This window comes from Narcine bancroftii, chromosome 3 (assembly GCF_036971445.1).
Source record: "Narcine bancroftii isolate sNarBan1 chromosome 3, sNarBan1.hap1, whole genome shotgun sequence".
In the NCBI taxonomy this organism is placed as follows: domain Eukaryota; kingdom Metazoa; phylum Chordata; class Chondrichthyes; order Torpediniformes; family Narcinidae; genus Narcine; species Narcine bancroftii.
The window spans coordinates 78,838,890-78,858,447 of record NC_091471.1 but is presented as its reverse complement, the minus strand read 5'-3'; the positions used below and the strand labels follow the sequence as shown (position 1 = coordinate 78,858,447).

At 42.3% G+C, this 19,558-nt stretch overlaps 1 protein-coding gene across 1 annotated transcript in view; it reads right to left on the bottom strand.

Annotated features, from left to right (window-relative positions):
* The window catches only part of LOC138757273 (sodium channel protein type 4 subunit alpha-like), a 234,419-nt gene that overhangs the window by 165,948 nt on the left and 48,913 nt on the right, over window positions 1–19,558 (bottom strand). The window contains exons 8-10 of the mRNA XM_069924321.1: window positions 13,602–13,719; window positions 4,429–4,676; window positions 1,299–1,484 (exon numbers count right to left, since the gene is read on the bottom strand). Of these exons, the coding sequence (XP_069780422.1) occupies window positions 1,299–1,484; window positions 4,429–4,676; window positions 13,602–13,719 (552 nt within the window). The remainder of the gene's footprint in view (window positions 1–1,298; window positions 1,485–4,428; window positions 4,677–13,601; window positions 13,720–19,558) is intronic.

The following is a 19,558-nucleotide window of genomic DNA, read 5'->3' as shown; positions in this document are numbered from 1 at the left end:
AAAATTTAAACCTGGCAGATTAGCCGTATTTCAAGGCAACTGTAATGATTGGTCTAGGGGCATTAGATCTGTGAACAGGTGGTCCAATGGTCAGATTAGTGGCAGGAAGGAGTCTTGAAATTCAATATTTCACTAGGTGCGCAACTCAGCCTTTGCTAACCTACATACTTTTTGAGTTTAGGTTTGTGGGAATGTAGATGTTCTCCACAGATATGTGAGATTGTGTTAAGACAACATAAACTTGAACAGGTAGCTTTTTAAAAATACTGAAAACAGATGAAGAAAAATTACTTCAGTGCAGAATCAGTTGCTCAGTACACTCCCTGCAATGGAACAGAAGCAGAAAGACTTGTTGAGACACAGGGTTGATCCCATTTTGCTGTCAGCCACCCTTGGAAGAGGAGGTAAATAATTGAAGGGTTCTGCTCTTTATCTCGAACCATTGACATATGATGATGTATATCCACATGGATTGTAGTTAAGGATACAAGAAAGTTCAAGATTCAAATCAACCTGAATGGTGATTATTCTGTACAAATCCTGTTTTCACTCATCATTATTATAACAGTGGGGTTCAGCTAAAATTCCAGAGGAAGTCCACCATAACCAGATATTCCATATTTCAGCCTGCATTTGGTGGTCTTAATGGGGCATGAACATGCCCTGAACTTAAGAATAAATGCCTTTGACACAGGAAAAGATTGGAAACTCAAGACTTCCTGCCTTTCAGCCTCTCTGGCATGGCATGAGCAGAGTATGTCAGACACTGAGGACATTTCTGAGAGGAACTCAGCACCAAGTGCCATTTTACCAGTCAGCTTGGTTCAGAATTTATGCCTCCTCAGTATGCTAGCAAAGGCCTACTCTTCTTGGCTCATCCCCCTTGCCCATTCATGTGGTAGCTTTGCATATCACTAACAAAGACTGAGATAAGCCTGGCAAAGGCTTTTGCTTCTCTCTCCTTGACTGTAAGTCTGACTGTTAGAAGTGCTTAGGCAATCCTGCCAGCCTTGCAGCAGGCAAAAAGACATTTCATGTAATAGGACACCATTTTATTACTATGATAATCAGTGGAATCTTGAATCTTGATCTTGATTCTATTTCCTGATTAGCTTATTAACAATCTAGTTTGCTTTAATAACAAAAAAGACACTTTATTTAGACCAATAATCATACATAATCGAATGTACACATGACAAATGTATCTTTTAAAAGCATCTTTTAGAAATGCAGCCACCCAAAAATTCGTTATTGTAACAGTAAATTTTATAGAGACAAATAAAATAGTAAGTACCTACCATTCTCAGTGATCGTATCATGGAAAGTTTAAGTGTTGGAATATTTATTGTGGAAAGTATCCACTCAAAGCAAGTCAGAAGAACAATTATAAAATCAAATGCATTCCATCCATTTCTTACATAGGGCAGAGGGTTTAGAGCGGTCACCTTTAAAATAGCTTCTATTATAAAAATAATTGATAAAACCTAAAATCAAATGGAAAAAGTTTGATCAGAATAAATGACAATTCTAGAAATAACAGATTTTGCCATACACTAATGAACAAATAATTTTGAAAGTACTCTTCATGCTACATTTCTCCCTGGATTATTTAATAAAGGTTAAAGAAGAAAAGTTTATAAACAGTTGTTTTCACAAACCTTTTATGTTCTTGAAATTTGTATCTTGTTATACATTTTTTGTGCTAAAAGAAATAGCCAGATCTTGGAGAAAAATAATAATGTGTCAATAAAGCAAGAAAATTGAGTAATTAAGCGTTGAGAATTTCCTGGTTCTGCCAATCAACTTACACCACCTTCCTCAATTTGCCTTTAAATTCCTTGTTTTTTTTTAACGTATCTTACTGTATTTGTATGTTAAGTGTTCACTAAATGTTTTGTCAGGCTGACATGGGTCGAAGTACACTTTAATAATATAATTATTGTGAATGAGTTACCAACAAAGCACAGGCTCTGAGAGGTATTAACAATTTTCCCTTTCTTTCGTTGCCTACTCTGTCTCTCTCTCAATTAATTATTTTCTTTTTTTTTTATTTCTTGACCTCGATATGTCCAATTTAATCCTTTTCTGTGTCTGTTTCTCACATTGTCAACCGGGTTCTGTCACTCTTGCAGTGTTTTCAGCTGGCAAATCCAAGGAATTATGGTTAAAAATTCTGAATTAAAAGGTTGGGAAAATTTAACGAGAACTTCTTCAAGATGCTTCTCTTCAGCAATATCTATCATTACTTAGAGTTTCATTTTATATTTCCATGCTCCATTGAGAGAAACACAGTATTTTTAAATCTTTTTTAATGTTATAATTGTAATGGTCAATACTTTCATTTTAAATTTTGTCCTAATGTCAAAAATACCAAGATTTTAAAAACTATTTGACATATGCATGGACACCAATACTCCTGAGTGTCCAACCCTCCAAAAGGTACTGGTCACAGCCCAGGGCATCACAGGCCACACTAATGACTACATCTATAGGAAACACTGCCGTCAGAGAGCAGCAGCAATCATCAGGGATCCACACCACCCAGCTCATGTCCTGTTCTCGCTGCTGCCATCAGGAATGAGGTATATGTGCCTCAAGACTCATACCACCAGGTTCAGGAACAACTGTTACCCCTCCACCATCAGACTCCTCATCGACAAACTCAATCAGACTCATTTAAGGATTCTTGTGCATTTTATGGATATTCTTTTTGTTCTCTCTATATTGTATAATCAGTTTGTTTACACTTGTTATCTGTTTACAGTTCTTTGCTTACATGTTTACGCTGTGTACAGTATTTTTTGCACTAACGATTAGTGGTAATTCTGTCGTGCCTGCAGGAAAAGAGAATCTGAGGGTTGTATGTGATGCCTGCATGTACTCTGACAATAAATTTGAAATCTGAAGCTTGAAGCAGGTAACAAAGAAGCATGCATAAGATGGTAATGCTTACAGGTGTACAGAAGCTCAAAAACTTTAATTAACAGAATTTCATAAAACATTCATGCTGCTTTAATTTTAGATAATGAAATATTGATGAAGTTGTTAGGGGTGTTTAATTTTCACCACCAGTTTTCCTCACAACTTGTATTTTGCTGCAAAGGCTCTTTTGTTAAATGGATGGTTATGAGAGGCAAAAACATGCATGATTTACTTTGAATTGTCAATCTAACCAGATGTATTGAATCATTTCCAAAGTAATATAGAGTAAAAAAATATCACATTCCCTCAAACTGAGAAATGGATAGGGGCCAGAGAAAATTAGGTGGGTGTGCACTCTTATTGGGAACAGGTTGGACTGGTGGGAGTGTGAGCTAATTGAGAATAGGCATTTGGCCTACTCATCTGGCAGCTTACAAGTTTTTCAATATATTTCCGTAAAACAGACTGGAATCTACTTGCATGTTCATATTGAGCCTATGCAATTCCTGATTGCAGGTGTGGATAGCAGGATCATGTCCCGTGTACACGTTACCTATTTGTACATATCATTATGTAGTTGAAAATCATTCTGTCAATGGAGCTTCTTCTGACTTACACTTACTGGATCCATAAAAATGGAGTCCCCTTCTGGTCAGTTGGTATTTTCCCCCTCCTTCCACCTTCCAACCCTATATTGTGCCTCCCCTGGCGATGGCTCACTCCTGGCCACCAATATTCCCACCATATGCATTTGTTTAGTGAGCATATGGCAGCTTGCCAAGATGATACTGGTGAGGTTGGAACCTGATGCTGGTTCTTGGCTTAGGTTGGCCCATTCACTTTGAAAAGAACAGCTTTGTAATAACAAAACTGCAAAAACATCATGTTTAAAAATATAAACTGATTTTAAATTGCTGAAGTGCTATAAATGTTCTATCGAGAATAACTAGCAGACCCTTCAGGGTTAGAGGATAGCCTCTAAATTGTCTAGTTTTGGGGATACAATTAGGCTGTTTCAATTGTTTAGGTAGTGGAATGTGCCAGAGATATGACTGGACAGAGAAAAACCACTGGAAATTATTTAGTACAGTACAGTCCATGTGTCCAACTTTTAGCTAGAAAATATTTGAAAGACAATAACATCTTTATATTCATCCGAGTTTCAGGTCCCAATTTTGACTGTGACCTCCACTTCCATTGGCCAGAGAATAGGAATGGTAGGTCTCAATCTACCATATATTAGAGCTCCATCATGGTGTATGACGCTGAACTTCTGAAGTCGGAAGCCTGTAACCCTTATGACAATGGCTACACGTGGAAAATAACAGAGAGCTTCAGTGCACCCTGGTTTCTCCATTTATCTGGCCTGACCTAGCTTCTGACATTCTTGTAAACTTCCATGAAAGCAGGAATATGCTGAAAGAAGCATACTTTGTTTTAGCTTTTATTAAACTTTTTGGTCGATAACATTTCTTGTCCATGCACTTCTCTTTATACAATACTTACAGTGTTCCCACTTTCTAGTGAGTGAGTATACGGTGCCTGATGGTAGTCTATTGACAGCAAAAGGGTATTAATTAGGATGCAAATAGTAATCACTCCTTCAAAAAGTGGGTGTGAAACAACCATTAATAAATATTCCTGTAGTTTTAGAAATTCTGGGCAACAGGTCCATGAGCAAAACATTTTCCTCAATCTTCTTTTCAATAAATTACATTTTGAGCTCTTTTGTTTTCCAGTTTTTTCCTCTTCATCTGAAAAAAAATCATAAAATAAAATATCAGAAATGTAAACAGTGGCATTGGTCTATAACTCAGAATCAGTTTGTTAACCAGTTTTATTTTAACGTGCCACTTTTTTTTGGTAAATGAAGAAAAAAACGTATGACTGAGAGCAGGTTAATTAAAGGGCATTCGGCAATTCAGGTGCAGCATTTGAACTACCTCAAACTCCCATTGATACCGTGGTGGCGCATATCGCAATGCAGGCGAACCGGCTCCGTGTTTGTCACGGCCGTGGCAGCGGAGCAGCTGCGTCAAGATGGCGCTGCTGGGTTTTGCTTCCATCGTGGGCAGAGGGCCTGCACCCACGCACCCAGCTGCGTCGTTACATCACTGCGGGACTTGACGGCCACCTTATAAGGTGCAGCATGGGCTTTTTTGGATAAACTGTTGGAAATGAAACTGACTCCCACACATTTGGTTCGGGCAAGCAGAAGCGCAATTCTACCTCCAGCGGAGGTGTTCTACCATGTTATTAGCTCCCTCAACCAAGAGACTGCAGCCAGGGTGGACGACCTGATACATGACCCCCCCCCCCAGAGGAAGGTAAATACCCAGCTCTCAAGAAGCTCCTCTTAAGTACTTTTGGCCTGTCCATGTGCCAGCGTGTCACCAGATAGGAGACAGAGAGCAATCCGCCCTCATGGACGAAATGCTCATGTGGCAGAGGGCCACAAGCCGTGCTTCATGTTTGAGCAGGCTTTCCTGGAGCATATGCCAGATGCTGTTAGCAGATGAAGATTTTTCGGACCCACGCAAGGTCGCCGCCAGAGCAGACGTCCTGTGGTGCACAAAACGTGAAAATGAGTCCGCTATGAAACAGGTGTCATACCCCAACCCCAACCAGGCATGACTGCACCCCAGCAAGTGAGCAGAGGCACCATACACTAACAGGTGCTTTTATCACCAATGCTGGTGGGCACAGGCACGAAAATGCAGGCAACCCTGCTCATTTCCGGAAAACGGCCAGGCCAGCCGCCGCTAATGGCCATGGCAGCTGGCTACATCAATAGCCTTCTGCATGTCACCAACAAGGTTAGTGGTCAATGGTTCCTGGTCGATACGGGTGTCAAACTTAGTGTCATCCCACCAACTACACTGGAGTTACAAACACGACCACAAGGCCCCACATTCCAGGTAGCAAACAACACCACTATCAAAACTTTCGGCATGCACAACATGCAAATACAGCTTGGCAACACTAGACACGTTGATTTCCTTTGTGTGCACAGCCTGTGATGGACGTGAAAGCCAAGTGCCTAGTGCATGCCCAGACTTTCCAAACCGTCCAACTCGAAGCTACCATCATCCACAACCCAATGGTGGCCACGATGAGTGCCCCTAAGGATGAGTATAGCCACATCCTGGATGAATTCCAGGCTATCCTCAGGCCGCAATTCACTTCCACCAAGCCACAGCATGGGGTGCTAAACCACATACTAACCCAAGGGCCCCCACTCCACGTCAAAGCCAGAATGTTTCTCCCAGACAAACTGCAGTTGGCCAGAAAGGAATTTTCCTAGATGCAAGAGTTGGGCATAGTCCACAGGTCTGACAGTCCATGGGAGTCCCTACTACACATGGTCCCCAAGTCCTCAGGCGGATGGCAGCCCTGTGGGGATTACCACTGCCTTAACAATTCCACTACACCCAACCGCTATTCAGTCCCACACATACAGGACTTCACGGCTAACCTTCACGGTGCAAAGGTGTTTTCCAAAATCGATTTGGTGTGTGGCTATCACCAAAACTCACTCCACCTGGACAACATTGACAAGACAGCCATTATCACCCCATTCGGACGTTTCAAATTCCTCCGCATGCCTTTTGGTCTCAAGACATCGGCACAAACCTTTCAGCACTTAATGAATGTGGTGGGCAGAGACATGAACTTTGTGTTCATCTACTTGGATGCAAGCAAGGACCACGAGGAGCACAAGGACCATCTCCGCAGACATTTCACTTACCTGTCAGAGTTTGGACTCATGGTCAACGTGGCAACGTGCCAATTTGGGAAAAAACTCCATGCAGTTCTTGGGCCACATTATCACCACAAATGGCGCAACTCCATCAGCAGAGAAAGTCGCAGTCATACACCAGTTCACTCGCCCCAAAACTCTCAAAGACCTCCAGGAATTCACAGGGATGGTTAACATCTACAACCAATTCATCACGGGGGCAGCTCGCATCAAGAGACCATTGTTAGTTATATATCAGCCAAAAGCTGGGATGGAGAAGGCCAATGCAGCTTTTACTGCAATGAAGAATGCCCTGGCCAATACCACCTTGCTGGTTCACCCCAGATCAGAGATACCCACGGTATCGGCAACAGCCATCGGGGGTGTCCTTGAGCAATCCTTCGAAGGTCAGTGGAGGGCGCTGGCCTTTTTCATCTGTCACCTGTGCCCACCCCTCCCCCCCGATCTCAAATACAGTGCATTTAACAGGGAGCTCCTGGCACTCTACATGGTTATCAAGCACTTTTGTTATTTCCTGGCAGGCAGGCCATTCACGGTTTTGATGGACCACAATCCCCTCTCCCACGCCTTTGTCCTGGCACCACTCCAGCAAGGACAAGGTCATGGCTGACACACTTTCCCGACCCGCCATCCAGACCTTATCTCCCGGGCTGGACTACTCCCAGCTGGTGCAGGCCCAAAAAGAGGATGAGGAAACACAACCTTTCTGCACAGCCATCACTGACCTCCACTTCAAAGACCTCAGTCTGCCGGACAGCCCTGACACACACATGTGTGATGTCTCCACTGGTGCACTGCTTCCAGTAGTGCCACAGCAATGGAGGCACCAAGTTTTCAAGGCTGTTCACAACCTTGCACACTTGTCCATTAAAAACCACAACCCGTATGGTAGCAGAGAGATTCGTGTGGCATGGCCTGAGAAAACAAGTTGCTCAGATGGCTCGCAATTGCATCCAGTGTCAAACATCCAAAGTCCACTGTCATGTCAAGACCCCTGGTCCACCAGTTTGACATCGTGGGCCTGCTGCCCATCTCCTGAGATGCCCGGTACCTCTTCACAATAATAGGCCACACCACAAGATGACCAGAAGCCATCCCTTTAAAGGACAGCTCAACTGATTCATGTGCCAGGGCACTGCTCACGCATTGGATCACGAGGTATGGCGTACCAGCCCACATAACCACCGACAGAGAGGCGCAGTTTACGTCAGCACTACAGACACAGCTCACAACACTCCTGGGCATCCAGATGCACCACACCGCCGCTTATCACCCACTGTCCCACGGACTTGTTGAGCGTTTCCACCGCCACATGAAGTCAACCCTCATGGCCCGTTTAAATGGCTAAAATTGGGTGGATGAGCTCCCCTGCATCCTACTGGGCATCTGGATAGCACCTAAAGAGGATTTACAAGCATTCTTAGTGGATTTGGTTTATGGCATCCAGCTAATCCTGTTAGGTGAATTCTTCGCACCATCCCAAGACTCAGGCACTGAGGGGAAGGCATGATTATCGGACCAAAGGAACAGATTAGCCTCGTTTGCACCCCCCCCCCACCCCCATCTTCACACCATGGATGCTGGCTTGCGTCCATCCCCAAAGACTTATCAACCGCAGACTTTGTATTCGTCCGCCGTGGACCGCATTCCACCTCCCCCATGACCCTATGAAGGCCCGTACAAGGTCATGTGCAACTCTGGCAAAACTTTCACACTGGACATTGGGGGTAGGGAGGAACTGTTCACAACAGACAGGCTAAAACCAGCACATCTGGACCTCAGCCAGCAGATCATACCAGCACAGCACAAATGCCGGGAGAGACCACCTAAAGGCACAACCCCACAGTGCTCAAGGGCAACGGGACACTAGAGCCGGTTCTGGGGTGGGGTGTTATATGGCGGCACACATTGTGACACAGACAAACCAGCCCCAGGTTTGTCATGGCCGTGGCAGTGGAGCAGCCGCGTCAAGATGGCTCCACTGGGTTTTTCCTCCCTCATTGGCAGAGGGGGCGCGCACGTGCACTTGGCTGCATCGTTACATCACCACCAACGCAGAGGCAGGACTTGACGGTCCCCTTATAAGGCGCAGCATGGATTTTTCAAACAAACTATTGGAAATTAAACCGACTCCAGTGTGTAGTCTCCTTCTTTCGTTTCTCCCTCGTAGCTACCGCTACAATACAACTAATAATTAATTCCTTTCAGACCATCACCCTTTCAGGATTGCATCATTTGACTAATTGTACTCTGGGCTACAGTCGTGTGAATAGAAAACTCTGAAGCGGTCTGTCCTATGAAAAGACTGCAAATATCTAATATGTTCCTCATATTTTATGCAATGGAATATTTTGAGATTTGGAACCCTATAAGTACCAATATTTTACACTACAGGCAAGAATAGTATGATGTAGAAATACAGCCATTAAAATTGATAACACGAGTGAAGATGCTAAGTGAAATCAACTTGGGGGGGCGGTAAAATGTCTCAGAAGGGCGCAGTTAATTGTGGCAAGTCTGAAGTGCAGACTGAGCAGTAGTTATGTGTAAAAAGACATGCCTCGTAAGTACTGTAATGCAAGACTACAAAATGGTTCCATTCTCGAATGATTATTAATGAAAATTTCAGGAGTTGTGACAAATCACTTCACACATGGATCAATTGGAGATCAGAGTGAATAATCTACCTGGATGAAAATGCCCGTAATGAAGCAAGAATGCAACTTGTTAGTATTAATAGAGCCAGATACTGATGTGGCATTGCCTGTATCCCAAGGGATGATGATATCCCACTTAAGGGTGTAATAGAAAAGATGTAAAGTCATTTCAACCTAGCACTGTTGGAGATTGTGGAAGATTACAAGTTTGGAACACACATTTTTGAGGAACAAAAGACAATGAGCAACTATACGTTCATTCTAAATTATCCATCGTCAGATTGTTTTCTTGGATATGTTGCCATGTAGACCTACTTAAAAGGGCACATTCAGTTCACATAACTAACATTGCAGTTGAATGGATATGCAAGATAGTTCCACCCATTAAAATGGCTTGTAAAAATGAGGTGGCGTATGGCTGCCCCAGAACATGACTATAAAGATACCATCTGGAGAGCAATAAGGACTACTGCTAATCACTGCTCCACTCCATAGTGAGAAACATCACAAGTAACTTTAGCACACAGTTGATTCAGTCATATGTTTGTGAAATCAAATTCTGACTGCGACACCCATTGGAGGAAACAAAATTATATTGTTTGGAAATGCTTGGAAAACTTCATCAACCTGAGCTGCAATAAAACAGCAAATGTGTCTTTGTTCAGAAGGAAGTGATTTATTTAGATTTGCCAACAGCTGAAAACTGGCTGCCACCAATGGAAGGGAATGTTGAGGCTATCACGACTGAGTTTCAATCATTCCTAGGCATGATCTAATACTCTGACATTTCTACTCAAACCAGCCTACGGATCTGACTCCACAAAGTGAGTGGTGAAAAGTCCAGCAAAGGACACATCATCTGGCACAAGAAAAGTTTTAAGAAAGTTAAAGAATAAAAATTGCAGATGCTGTGATTGTAGTTCACACAAAAATGCTGGAGACACTCAGCAAGTCACATAGAGTTCTTTATGTCAAAAAGATAAAGATACATAACCAACATTTCAGGTCGGAGCCCTTTATCAAGGTATGGGCAAAAAAGCAGGCAGTACCTGAATAATGTGCTGGGCGGGGGTGGGCCAGGTGGAGGAGAATAGGCCGACAGGCAAGAGGACATAGGTGATATGGGGCAAAAGAGGTAAAAGCTGAGGTGATAGGAGGAGGGGATAGCTCTCTGAATGAAGAGGGAAGGGGGTGGAGAGCTGGAGGTTGGAGACAAATGGATGAGGAAGAGAGGGAAACAGAGGAGTGGCCTAACAGAAAATGGGCTGAGTGGCCTAATCTGTGCTGTCTGACTCCATGATTTGTCAGCCAAGGTTCTATTCTTAAAAATAGAATAGAAAGTCTTTTTTGGTGCATTGCTACACCATATACATATGTGCTAAAATTACTTGTGATGCTTCTAACTATGGAGCTGGAGCAGTGATTTATCTTTCCATGGTCAATGGTCTTTTTCGCTTTGTACTCTGAGCAAAGGTAAAAAGGAATATAGTCTCGGGTAGAATATAGTCTCGGGTAGAATAAATGTATTGGTGATTATATTTGGCGTTATAAGGTTTCACTAATTCTTGCTGGGAAGACTGTGCACACTACATTGTGGTGATATGTTTCCTCCATTGTATATAGTTATGTTTGGCTACTGTATATATGGAGTTTGCCCGCTCACTGATGACTCACACCTATGACTCCTCCCACGTGGTCTTGAGCCATAAAGGTCAAGCCACCTCACCTTTCCCTCCATTCCTATACCTGGATCCGGACCAGCAAGGTTCTTCTGTATATTAAAGCCTATCGTTCCCTCAGCCTAGTCTTGGTGGTTACTGATAGTGCCCTACATACACACCAACCAGTAGCTTCTACTGGCCTATGAAAATAGCCATTCAACTCTTTCAAATAGAGGGTCACAGAAAATTCAGAGGATCTAAGGAAAAATGTTTTGTTGAGACAACCTAATGAAAATGGCACCATTCTTTGCATCAGCTAGTATTATACAAAAATATTTTACCTTGAAGCAAGTATATGAACAGACATTAAATGAAAGGATTGGTTCAGACAAGATCTTAATAAAGGCATGAAGCTGTTCAATCCCACACAACATGAATTGTCCACCAACAAGGCTTCATGGGGCACTGATCCCAAAGGAGTTGCAAAGCAAAATTATGGAAGAACTCTATGTAGAATCTTTGGTTTTGGTGAAGTGAAAAAAAATGAGGGAACAGAGCAATGTGGGATAATCTTAGAAGGTTTGAAAGTTTTGAACAAAGACTGTTCATAAGCAGTATTACACATATAACACTGCTTGCCTAGTTCCACATCAGAAAAAAAAGTAAACATAGTTACAAATTATACTAATTCAATCATTCACAAGTTTCTGTTCTATCTTTGGGTCTGCATCAGGATTTCCAAACATCCTAAATCATGCTCCAGGTATGGAATTGACCGAAGGGACCATTCATATGGGTCCTTTTAGATTATTTCGATAAAGCTATGAATATATTTTCAGCATTAATCAACAACCCTTCAAAGTGATTTGAATAAAGCATGTGCAATCATCCATTACCACAGAACACATAAGAGAGGAATATAAAAATAGAAACAGAAAATGCTAGAGGCACTTGTTAAGTCAGGCAGCATCTGTGGAAAGAGAAACAGAGTTAACATTTTAGGTCAAATAAGAATGATGTGATAGCCAGAAAGAATTTATGGAAGGACTAAAGGAGAGCTCGAATGGGGCACTTCAGAGTCTCTGAGTGTCCTTGGATTCACCTCCAGTGCTTCTCCTGCAGCTGTACAGACTGTACTGTTTGATTCGTCGGCAACCCGAGCTCCAGATCCAAACTTCTGACATAATCAGGAAGCCTTCAGTGCCTGAAGCCCTTCGCAAACTGTTCTTACGCTCAACACCCTCTTGAATCCTATTCCCTTAACTCAGACTTCAGCAGCCCACAACTCATGCAGGTCCACCGACCACAAGTCGCCCACAGACTGTCTTGGTCATCATCCTGTAGGAGAGCCTCCTCTGCTTCTCCTTCTCAACACTGGGAATGGTGGCCGGGGGGGGTGGGGGTGGGTGGGGGTGGGATTTCTCCCTGTTTCTGGTGGCCTAGCTGGTCTGCTGCTCCCTGGAGTCTCCAAACCCCAGTGGCAGCTGCTGAGCACAGACGTCGCCGTGTGGAGATTAGAACCGTGGATATAAGATCTTAGTTTAAAAAGACTGTTGGTGAATGAACCCTTTGGAGCAGCACTGTGTCTCTGCTATCCCGGATCCACACCAGTGGCAGGCTGCCATTACAGCAGCTCCTGTAGCAATGTCTAATCTATCTGTTTACGAAAGATCGGGAAACAGACTGCAATGTGGATATATATGCAAAGTGTACCATTTTGGAGATTTTTGTGCAGTGTCATCGCAGGATAAATGAGAGACAAGTATTCACATGGAAATAATAATTAATAAATTCTCTTTCTCTTACCGGTGGTGTTATGGGCAAATAGCTTGACTTACAGCAGATAAGTTGGTCTTTACATTTCTGTCAGTGGGTGTAGCAAAGAAATGTAGCTTTTTCTTAGTTTGTAGATTTAGACAAGGCAACATTTATTACCTGCCAGTAATTTAGTGGAGACTCTTAATTAATTGGTTCATTAGTTAGTCCACTTTAACGCAGTTCAGGAAGGTGTAACATCACATTTAGACCTGAATCATTTCATTGTCACTTTTTGATGGTCACAATTTTGGATGTCAACCCACAAGTTTTTTTGAATAAATTTCAAAGCTGGAATTTTAATTGGTCAGTATAGCAAAATAACTATTAGGGCTGCCATCTCTTAAATTCAAAGAAAAATTCATTCTTTTGGCTCCCTTGATATTTGTGAAAATATTTTGCAGGTAGCTGTTACTTTAATCTTATGATTTAACAGTCCTTAAAAAGATTTCTGATTGAAATGTAAATACAGTAAGTGACTGTTGTTGAAACAAAGATACTGTCTGCTTTACACTTTGACAGGTAAATTCCCAAGATAACTACATTATGTTTGAATATTTTAGTTAGGCTTAGGAAGAAATGCATTCTCAAATCTTATGATCCATACAATATAAAGCTCTTACCTCGAACTGGAAAATTGCAATATCGTTTATCTTTGATAATTTTTTCAATACAGAGGCCAAAATAGGGTGGAAAGTTCCTCTATGCTTACACTTCAATATGTGATGGAAATGACAATATTAATGAAAATACAATCGGTTCACAAGTGTGACAAAATGAACTCACCAAACTGTGAAATGTAAGTTCCTTGAGACATGGAAGAATCCACCGAGAAACCTCGAACCAGCTTTTGTCCGCGTTTACGAAACTGTTCTTTCGGATTTTCATTACTACTTTTTCTATGCTTAGAAAAGAAGAATTTAACAATTGTGATTATATTTATAAAAGATAGAATAATTTTTGATATTCAATGTTAGTAAAAACATAGTGTAGAACTAGCATTAAAGTGGGGAAATAAGAGGTTGTTCTATTTTATTTTGAATGTTCTCTCTCCTTGTATGCTATTCTTCCCATTGCCAACATCCATCCAATTTTGAAGCTTTATGCTGTCTGTGGGTGTTGAAGATAAATATCTAACTTATTTGTATGTTGTTGGTTGTCAATTAAATTACTGTTGAAGTAATTACTGTTGAAGGACATTTATAAACAACAATGTTGATGCAAATATGAGATAAATTTAATGTATTGGAGTTGTATTGTGCGTAGAACCAGAGCACGTTACAGCGCAGAAAACGAGCACGTTACAGCACAGAAAACAGGTCCTTTGGCTTTTCTATTCTGAACTATTATTCTGCCAGTTCCCACTGACCTGCACCCAGTACATAGCCCTCCAAACCCCTTCCATCATGTACCTGTCCAATTTTTCTAAAGTTTAAAAATTGAGCCCGCCTTCACCACTTCAGCTGGCAATTCGTTCCACACTTCCACCAGTCTCTGTGTGAAGAAGCTCTCCCTTATGTTCCCTCTTAACTTCTCTCCTTTCATGCTTAGCTCATGCCCTCTAGTTTGTACTGTATCTCAACTAACCTCAGTGGAAAAAGCCTACTTTTATTCACTTTATCTACACCCATTATAAGTTTGTATACCTCTATCAAATCTCTCATTCTCCTATGCTCCAGGGTATAAAGTTCTAACCTGTTTAACCTTTCCTTATAATTCACTTCCTCAAGTCCTGGGAACATCCTAGTAAATCTTCTCTGCACTCTTTCTATATTATTGATATCTTTCCTGTGGTTAGATGATCAAACCTGCATATAATACTCCAATGTCTTATACAACTTCACTGTAACATCCCATCTCCTCTACTCAATACTTTGATTTATGAAGGCCAATATGTCAAAAGCTCTCTTTATGAGCCTTGTGATCCCACTTTCATGAAATTATGCATCTATACTCCCAGATCCCACTTCAGTGCCCTACCATTGACCATGTATATGCCTTATTGGTTTGTTCTTCCAAATTGCAACACCTTACATTTGTCTGCATTAAATTCCATCTGCCATTTTTCAGCTCATTTTCCCGCAGGTCCAGATTCCTCTGCAAGCTTTGAAAGCATTCCTCACTCTCCACTACACTTCCTATCTTTGTGTCATCTACAAACTTGCTGCTCCAATTTATCACATTATCATTCAGATTGTTGATAGAGATAACAAACAGCAATGGACCCAGCACCAATCCTTGAGACACACCTCTAGTCACATATCTCCAGACAGAGAGGCAATCATCCATTACTTGACTATGTCATAGTACACCGGCGTGACCTTCAAGCTATCATCATCACCCAAGCCAAGTGAGGTGCTGAGTGTTGGACAGATCACAGGCTGGTTCGATCAGTCCTCAACCTGTCTGTAGCCCCTTTGCATTGTAAACAATCAAAGACTGTCAGAGTGTCATTCTGACACTGGCAGACTGCAAGATCCAGGTCAAGCCCAACATTTTCAAGATAAACATAATGAAAAACTCTCCAGCAATTCACCGCTTGTTCTGAAAAGTGGAAGCAGTTCAAAGATGTCATGTAGACTGCACTCGGAATGAAAACCTGAGTGCATCAAGATTGGTTTGATGAAAACCACGGGACCATTTCAGCAGCCCTTAGGGCAAGAACAAGACTGGCAAAATGTCCCATCATCTGTCTCAATGAAAGACAAGTTTAAACATCTGCAGTCCGAAGTACTGGCGGAACTGCGAGAAATGAGGGACAAGTGGTGGCAGAGAAAAGCTGAGCAGGTGGAACACTATGCACCAAAGAGTTTTTCAGTGCCATAAAGTCATTTTATGGTCTTTCTAAATCAGGATCCTCCCCCTTACTGTCATCTGACGGGTCGAGTCTGATCAAAGTTGAGGAAGGACTGAAAAACAACTGGCCTGAATACTTTTCCAACCTACTCAACAGGCCATCCACAGTTGATCCTGATGTCTTACAGCACATCCCTCAGCTGCCAGACCTGGAAACCTTGACCTGTTGCCATCTACTGATGAGATCAATAAAACGATCTTGCAGATGAATTCAAATAAAGCAACAGGGAAGGATGGTATTCCTGCCAAGATCTAGATGCCTCATCATGGCTTTCTTCAAAAATAAGGGAAGGAAATCAAACTACAGAAACAGCTGTCCATCACAGGCAAGATTTTCGCCCGCATCCCACTGAACAGACTTATCACGGTCTTGGAAAGGAATCTCCCAGAGGTGCAGTTTGGATTTTGGCCAGAATGAAGTACAATGGACAGGATATTTGCTGTGAGACAAGTTCAGGAGAATGGCATCGAGCAGAACAGGCCTCTTTACTCTGTCTTCATTGACTTGACAAAGGCTTTTGACACTGTAAACAGGGACACTCTCTGGATCATCCTGAGACATTATGGATGCCCAAAGAAATTCATAAAAATGATTCAACCGCTCCATGATGTAATGATAGGACAGGTCCTCTGTAGTGGAGATACATCAACTGCATTTGCCATTTCTAATGGGGTGAAGAGGGTTGTGCCCTAGCCCCAGTCTTGTTCAATCTGTTCTTCACTTGCACATTGTCACATGCCTTCCAAGGTCTAGAGGAGGGAGAGGACATTAGGTACACTCTGGATGGTTCTCTCTTTGACCTTCACAGCTTGAACACACGGACGAAGTGCCTCTACACAGTCATTCAAGAAACACTTTTTGCTGATGACTGTGTGCTCTTGGCACACAAAGATAGTGATCTACAGTTAATGCTGAACAAATTCTCAGATGCTGCTATAGTCTTTGGCCTGACCATCAACCTGAATAAGATCGAAGTACTCCATCAGTCCATGCCAAATGCCAACACCATAGAACCAAAAATCACGGTTAATGACACCCAGCTGACAAATGTAAACAGATTCAAAAACTTGAGGAGCAGCATCTCGAATGATGGGTCTTTGGTCAAAGAAATTGACTCCCAGATCAGCAAGCCCAACCAGGCTTGCTCCCTGTCCAGTTGATACCTCTGTGCACCAGAATGCTCAATCAAAACAATGTCTGCATCTCCACAAAGCTGAAAGTCTACAGAGCTGTTGTCATCCCTTTTCTCCTTTATGGATGTGAGACCTGGACTCTGTACCAATGTCACATCAAACAACTGGTGAAATTCCACATGTATGCCATCCGTTCCAACCTTGGCATCTGTTGGCAAGACCCTGTCTCCAACCTGGAAGTCTTGTGTTGTGTGAAGTCCACCATCATTGAGTCCCTGATCATCAGAGCCCAGATGGGTTGGGTGGGACATGTCATTAGAATGGATGACCACCGTATGCTTCGCCAGTTTCTCTATAGTGAACTGAAGACTAGAAGGAGACCTCAAGGTCGTCCACGCAAGCGCTATGAAGAAACTGTGAAGGAAACCCTATGCTTCTGTGGCATCCAGCTTCATAGCACAGGGCTGCTGACAGATCCTATTGTGCTATGAAGCCTACACCAGTTTTGAAGACAGGCACTGCCAAAAACTGATAGAAAATCATGAACAGCATCACAAAGCAGTGGCCACAGTTATTACAAAAATGGACTTCCAGTGCCCCCATTGTGCTAGATTTTGTGCTTCCAGACTACGACTGCAAAGTCACTTTTGTGTCCACAGATGAACTGCACAACATGTCTTCTTCCAACCGAAGGACAACCAATAAAAAGATACCTTTAGAAACAGTCTTACTTTCACCATGTCTGCCAAAGCAACCTCGTGTCTTTTTTTAGCCTTCCTGATTTCCCTCTTAAGTTTTTTCCTGCATTTTTTTAATTCTCAAGAATCTCATTTTCTCCTTGTTTCCTATATATGCTATACATCTTTCTTTTTCTTTACCAGATATCCAATATCCCTCAAAAACCAGGATTCCTTATGCCTGTTAACTTTGCCTTTAATCCTTACAATAATATTCAAACTCTTTATTCTCAAAATTTCACCGTTGAAGACTTTCGATTTACCAAGCACATCCTTTCTGGAAAACAACCAAGCCCAGTCCACCCTTTTTAGGTCCTTTCTCATTTCCTCAAAATTGGCCTTGTTCCAATTTAGTATCTGAACATGAGGACCAGACCTATCCTTATACATAATTATCTTGAAAGTAATGGCATTATGATCACTGGAGCCAGAGTTCCCCTACACACTTGTCCTTTCTTGTCCTTTAATAGAAGATGCAGTACTGCTCCTCTATATATTGATTTAGAAAACTTTCCTGAACATGTTTGACAAACTCTAAGCATCCAGCGCTTTTTCAGTATGGGAGTCAAGTCAATATGTAGAAAGTTAAAATCTCCTTCTTTGTTTTCTGCAGCTGTCTGTTATCTCCCTGCAGATTTGCTTCTCCACTTTTTGTTGGATGGTCTATAATACAATTTCATTAATGTGATCTTACCTTTCCAAATCCTCAGCTCTATCCATATAACCTAAGTAGATAAACCCTCTGCCTTGTCTGAGCATAGCTGTGATATTTTCCCTGATGAGCAATGACACCTCTCCTCTTTTTATCCCTCCTGCATTATGGTGTATGAAACAAAGGACCGCCGGAACATTGAGCTGCTAGTCCTGCCCCCTTGCATTCAAGTTTCACTAATGGTCGCAATATCATAATTCCATTTGCCAATCCACGCTCTAAGCTCATCTGCCTTTCCTACAGTACTCATTGCATTGAAATAGATGAAATTGAGAACATTACTTCCATCACGTACAACCTTTGATTTTTGTCTCTATATCTTTTTCCTTCTCCACTCCACTATTTGGTCTGGCACTGTGGTTCCCATGCCCTTGGAAATCTAGTTTCAACACCCTCCATCCCTCCTCCGGAGCAGTACTAGCAAACCTTCACACAAGGATATTGGTTCCCCCTCCAGTTCAGATGTAAACTGTCTGGTTGATAAAGGTCACAGCTTCCCTGGAAAAGAGCCCAAAGATTCCATAACTCTTTCCTTCTACACCACCTCTTTAGACACATGTTAACCTCATTATCCTCCTATTCCTACCACTAGCATGTGGCACGTGAATTCTGTTTGCTGTGCCTCATCATCTTTCCTACCCATGCCATTTGTCCCAACATGGACCACAACTTCTGGCTCCTCACCCTCCCTCTTGAGAAGCCATGAGTTTGATGTGAGATATTCTGGATTCTGGCACCTGGAAGGCAACATATCATTCAGGATTCATGATCTTTTCCACAGAACCTCTTATGTTCCCTTTACTATTGAATCCCTATCACTACGGCTTGCCTCTTCTCATCCCTCCCTTTCTTAGCCACAGGGCCAAACTCAGTGCCAGGGACCTGACTGATGTGGATTATCTCGGGGAAGTCATTCCCCTCAAGAGTGTTCAAAATGGTATACAGTATACATGTTATTGAGGGGAATGGCCATTGGAGTACCATGCACTGCCTACCTGTTCACTTTCCCTCTCCTGACTGTCACCCAGCTACCTTCCTCCTGCATCTTAGGTGAAATCGCTTCCCTGCAATTCCTGTCTATCACTCACCCACCCCCACCAGCCTCCTGAATTGGAATAGTTTTTTTAAAAGATTCTGTGGTCAGTTGTTAACTCATTCATGCCATTAGGAAGAGGCCACAAACAAATGCTGTGGAGTTCAAACAGGAAACATTTATTTTGAGTTCCATGTCATTAGTAATTGAACTGCACTAGTAGAGGTCAAGGATAGTAACCCACTTTTTCAATAACGATACTTTGAAAACA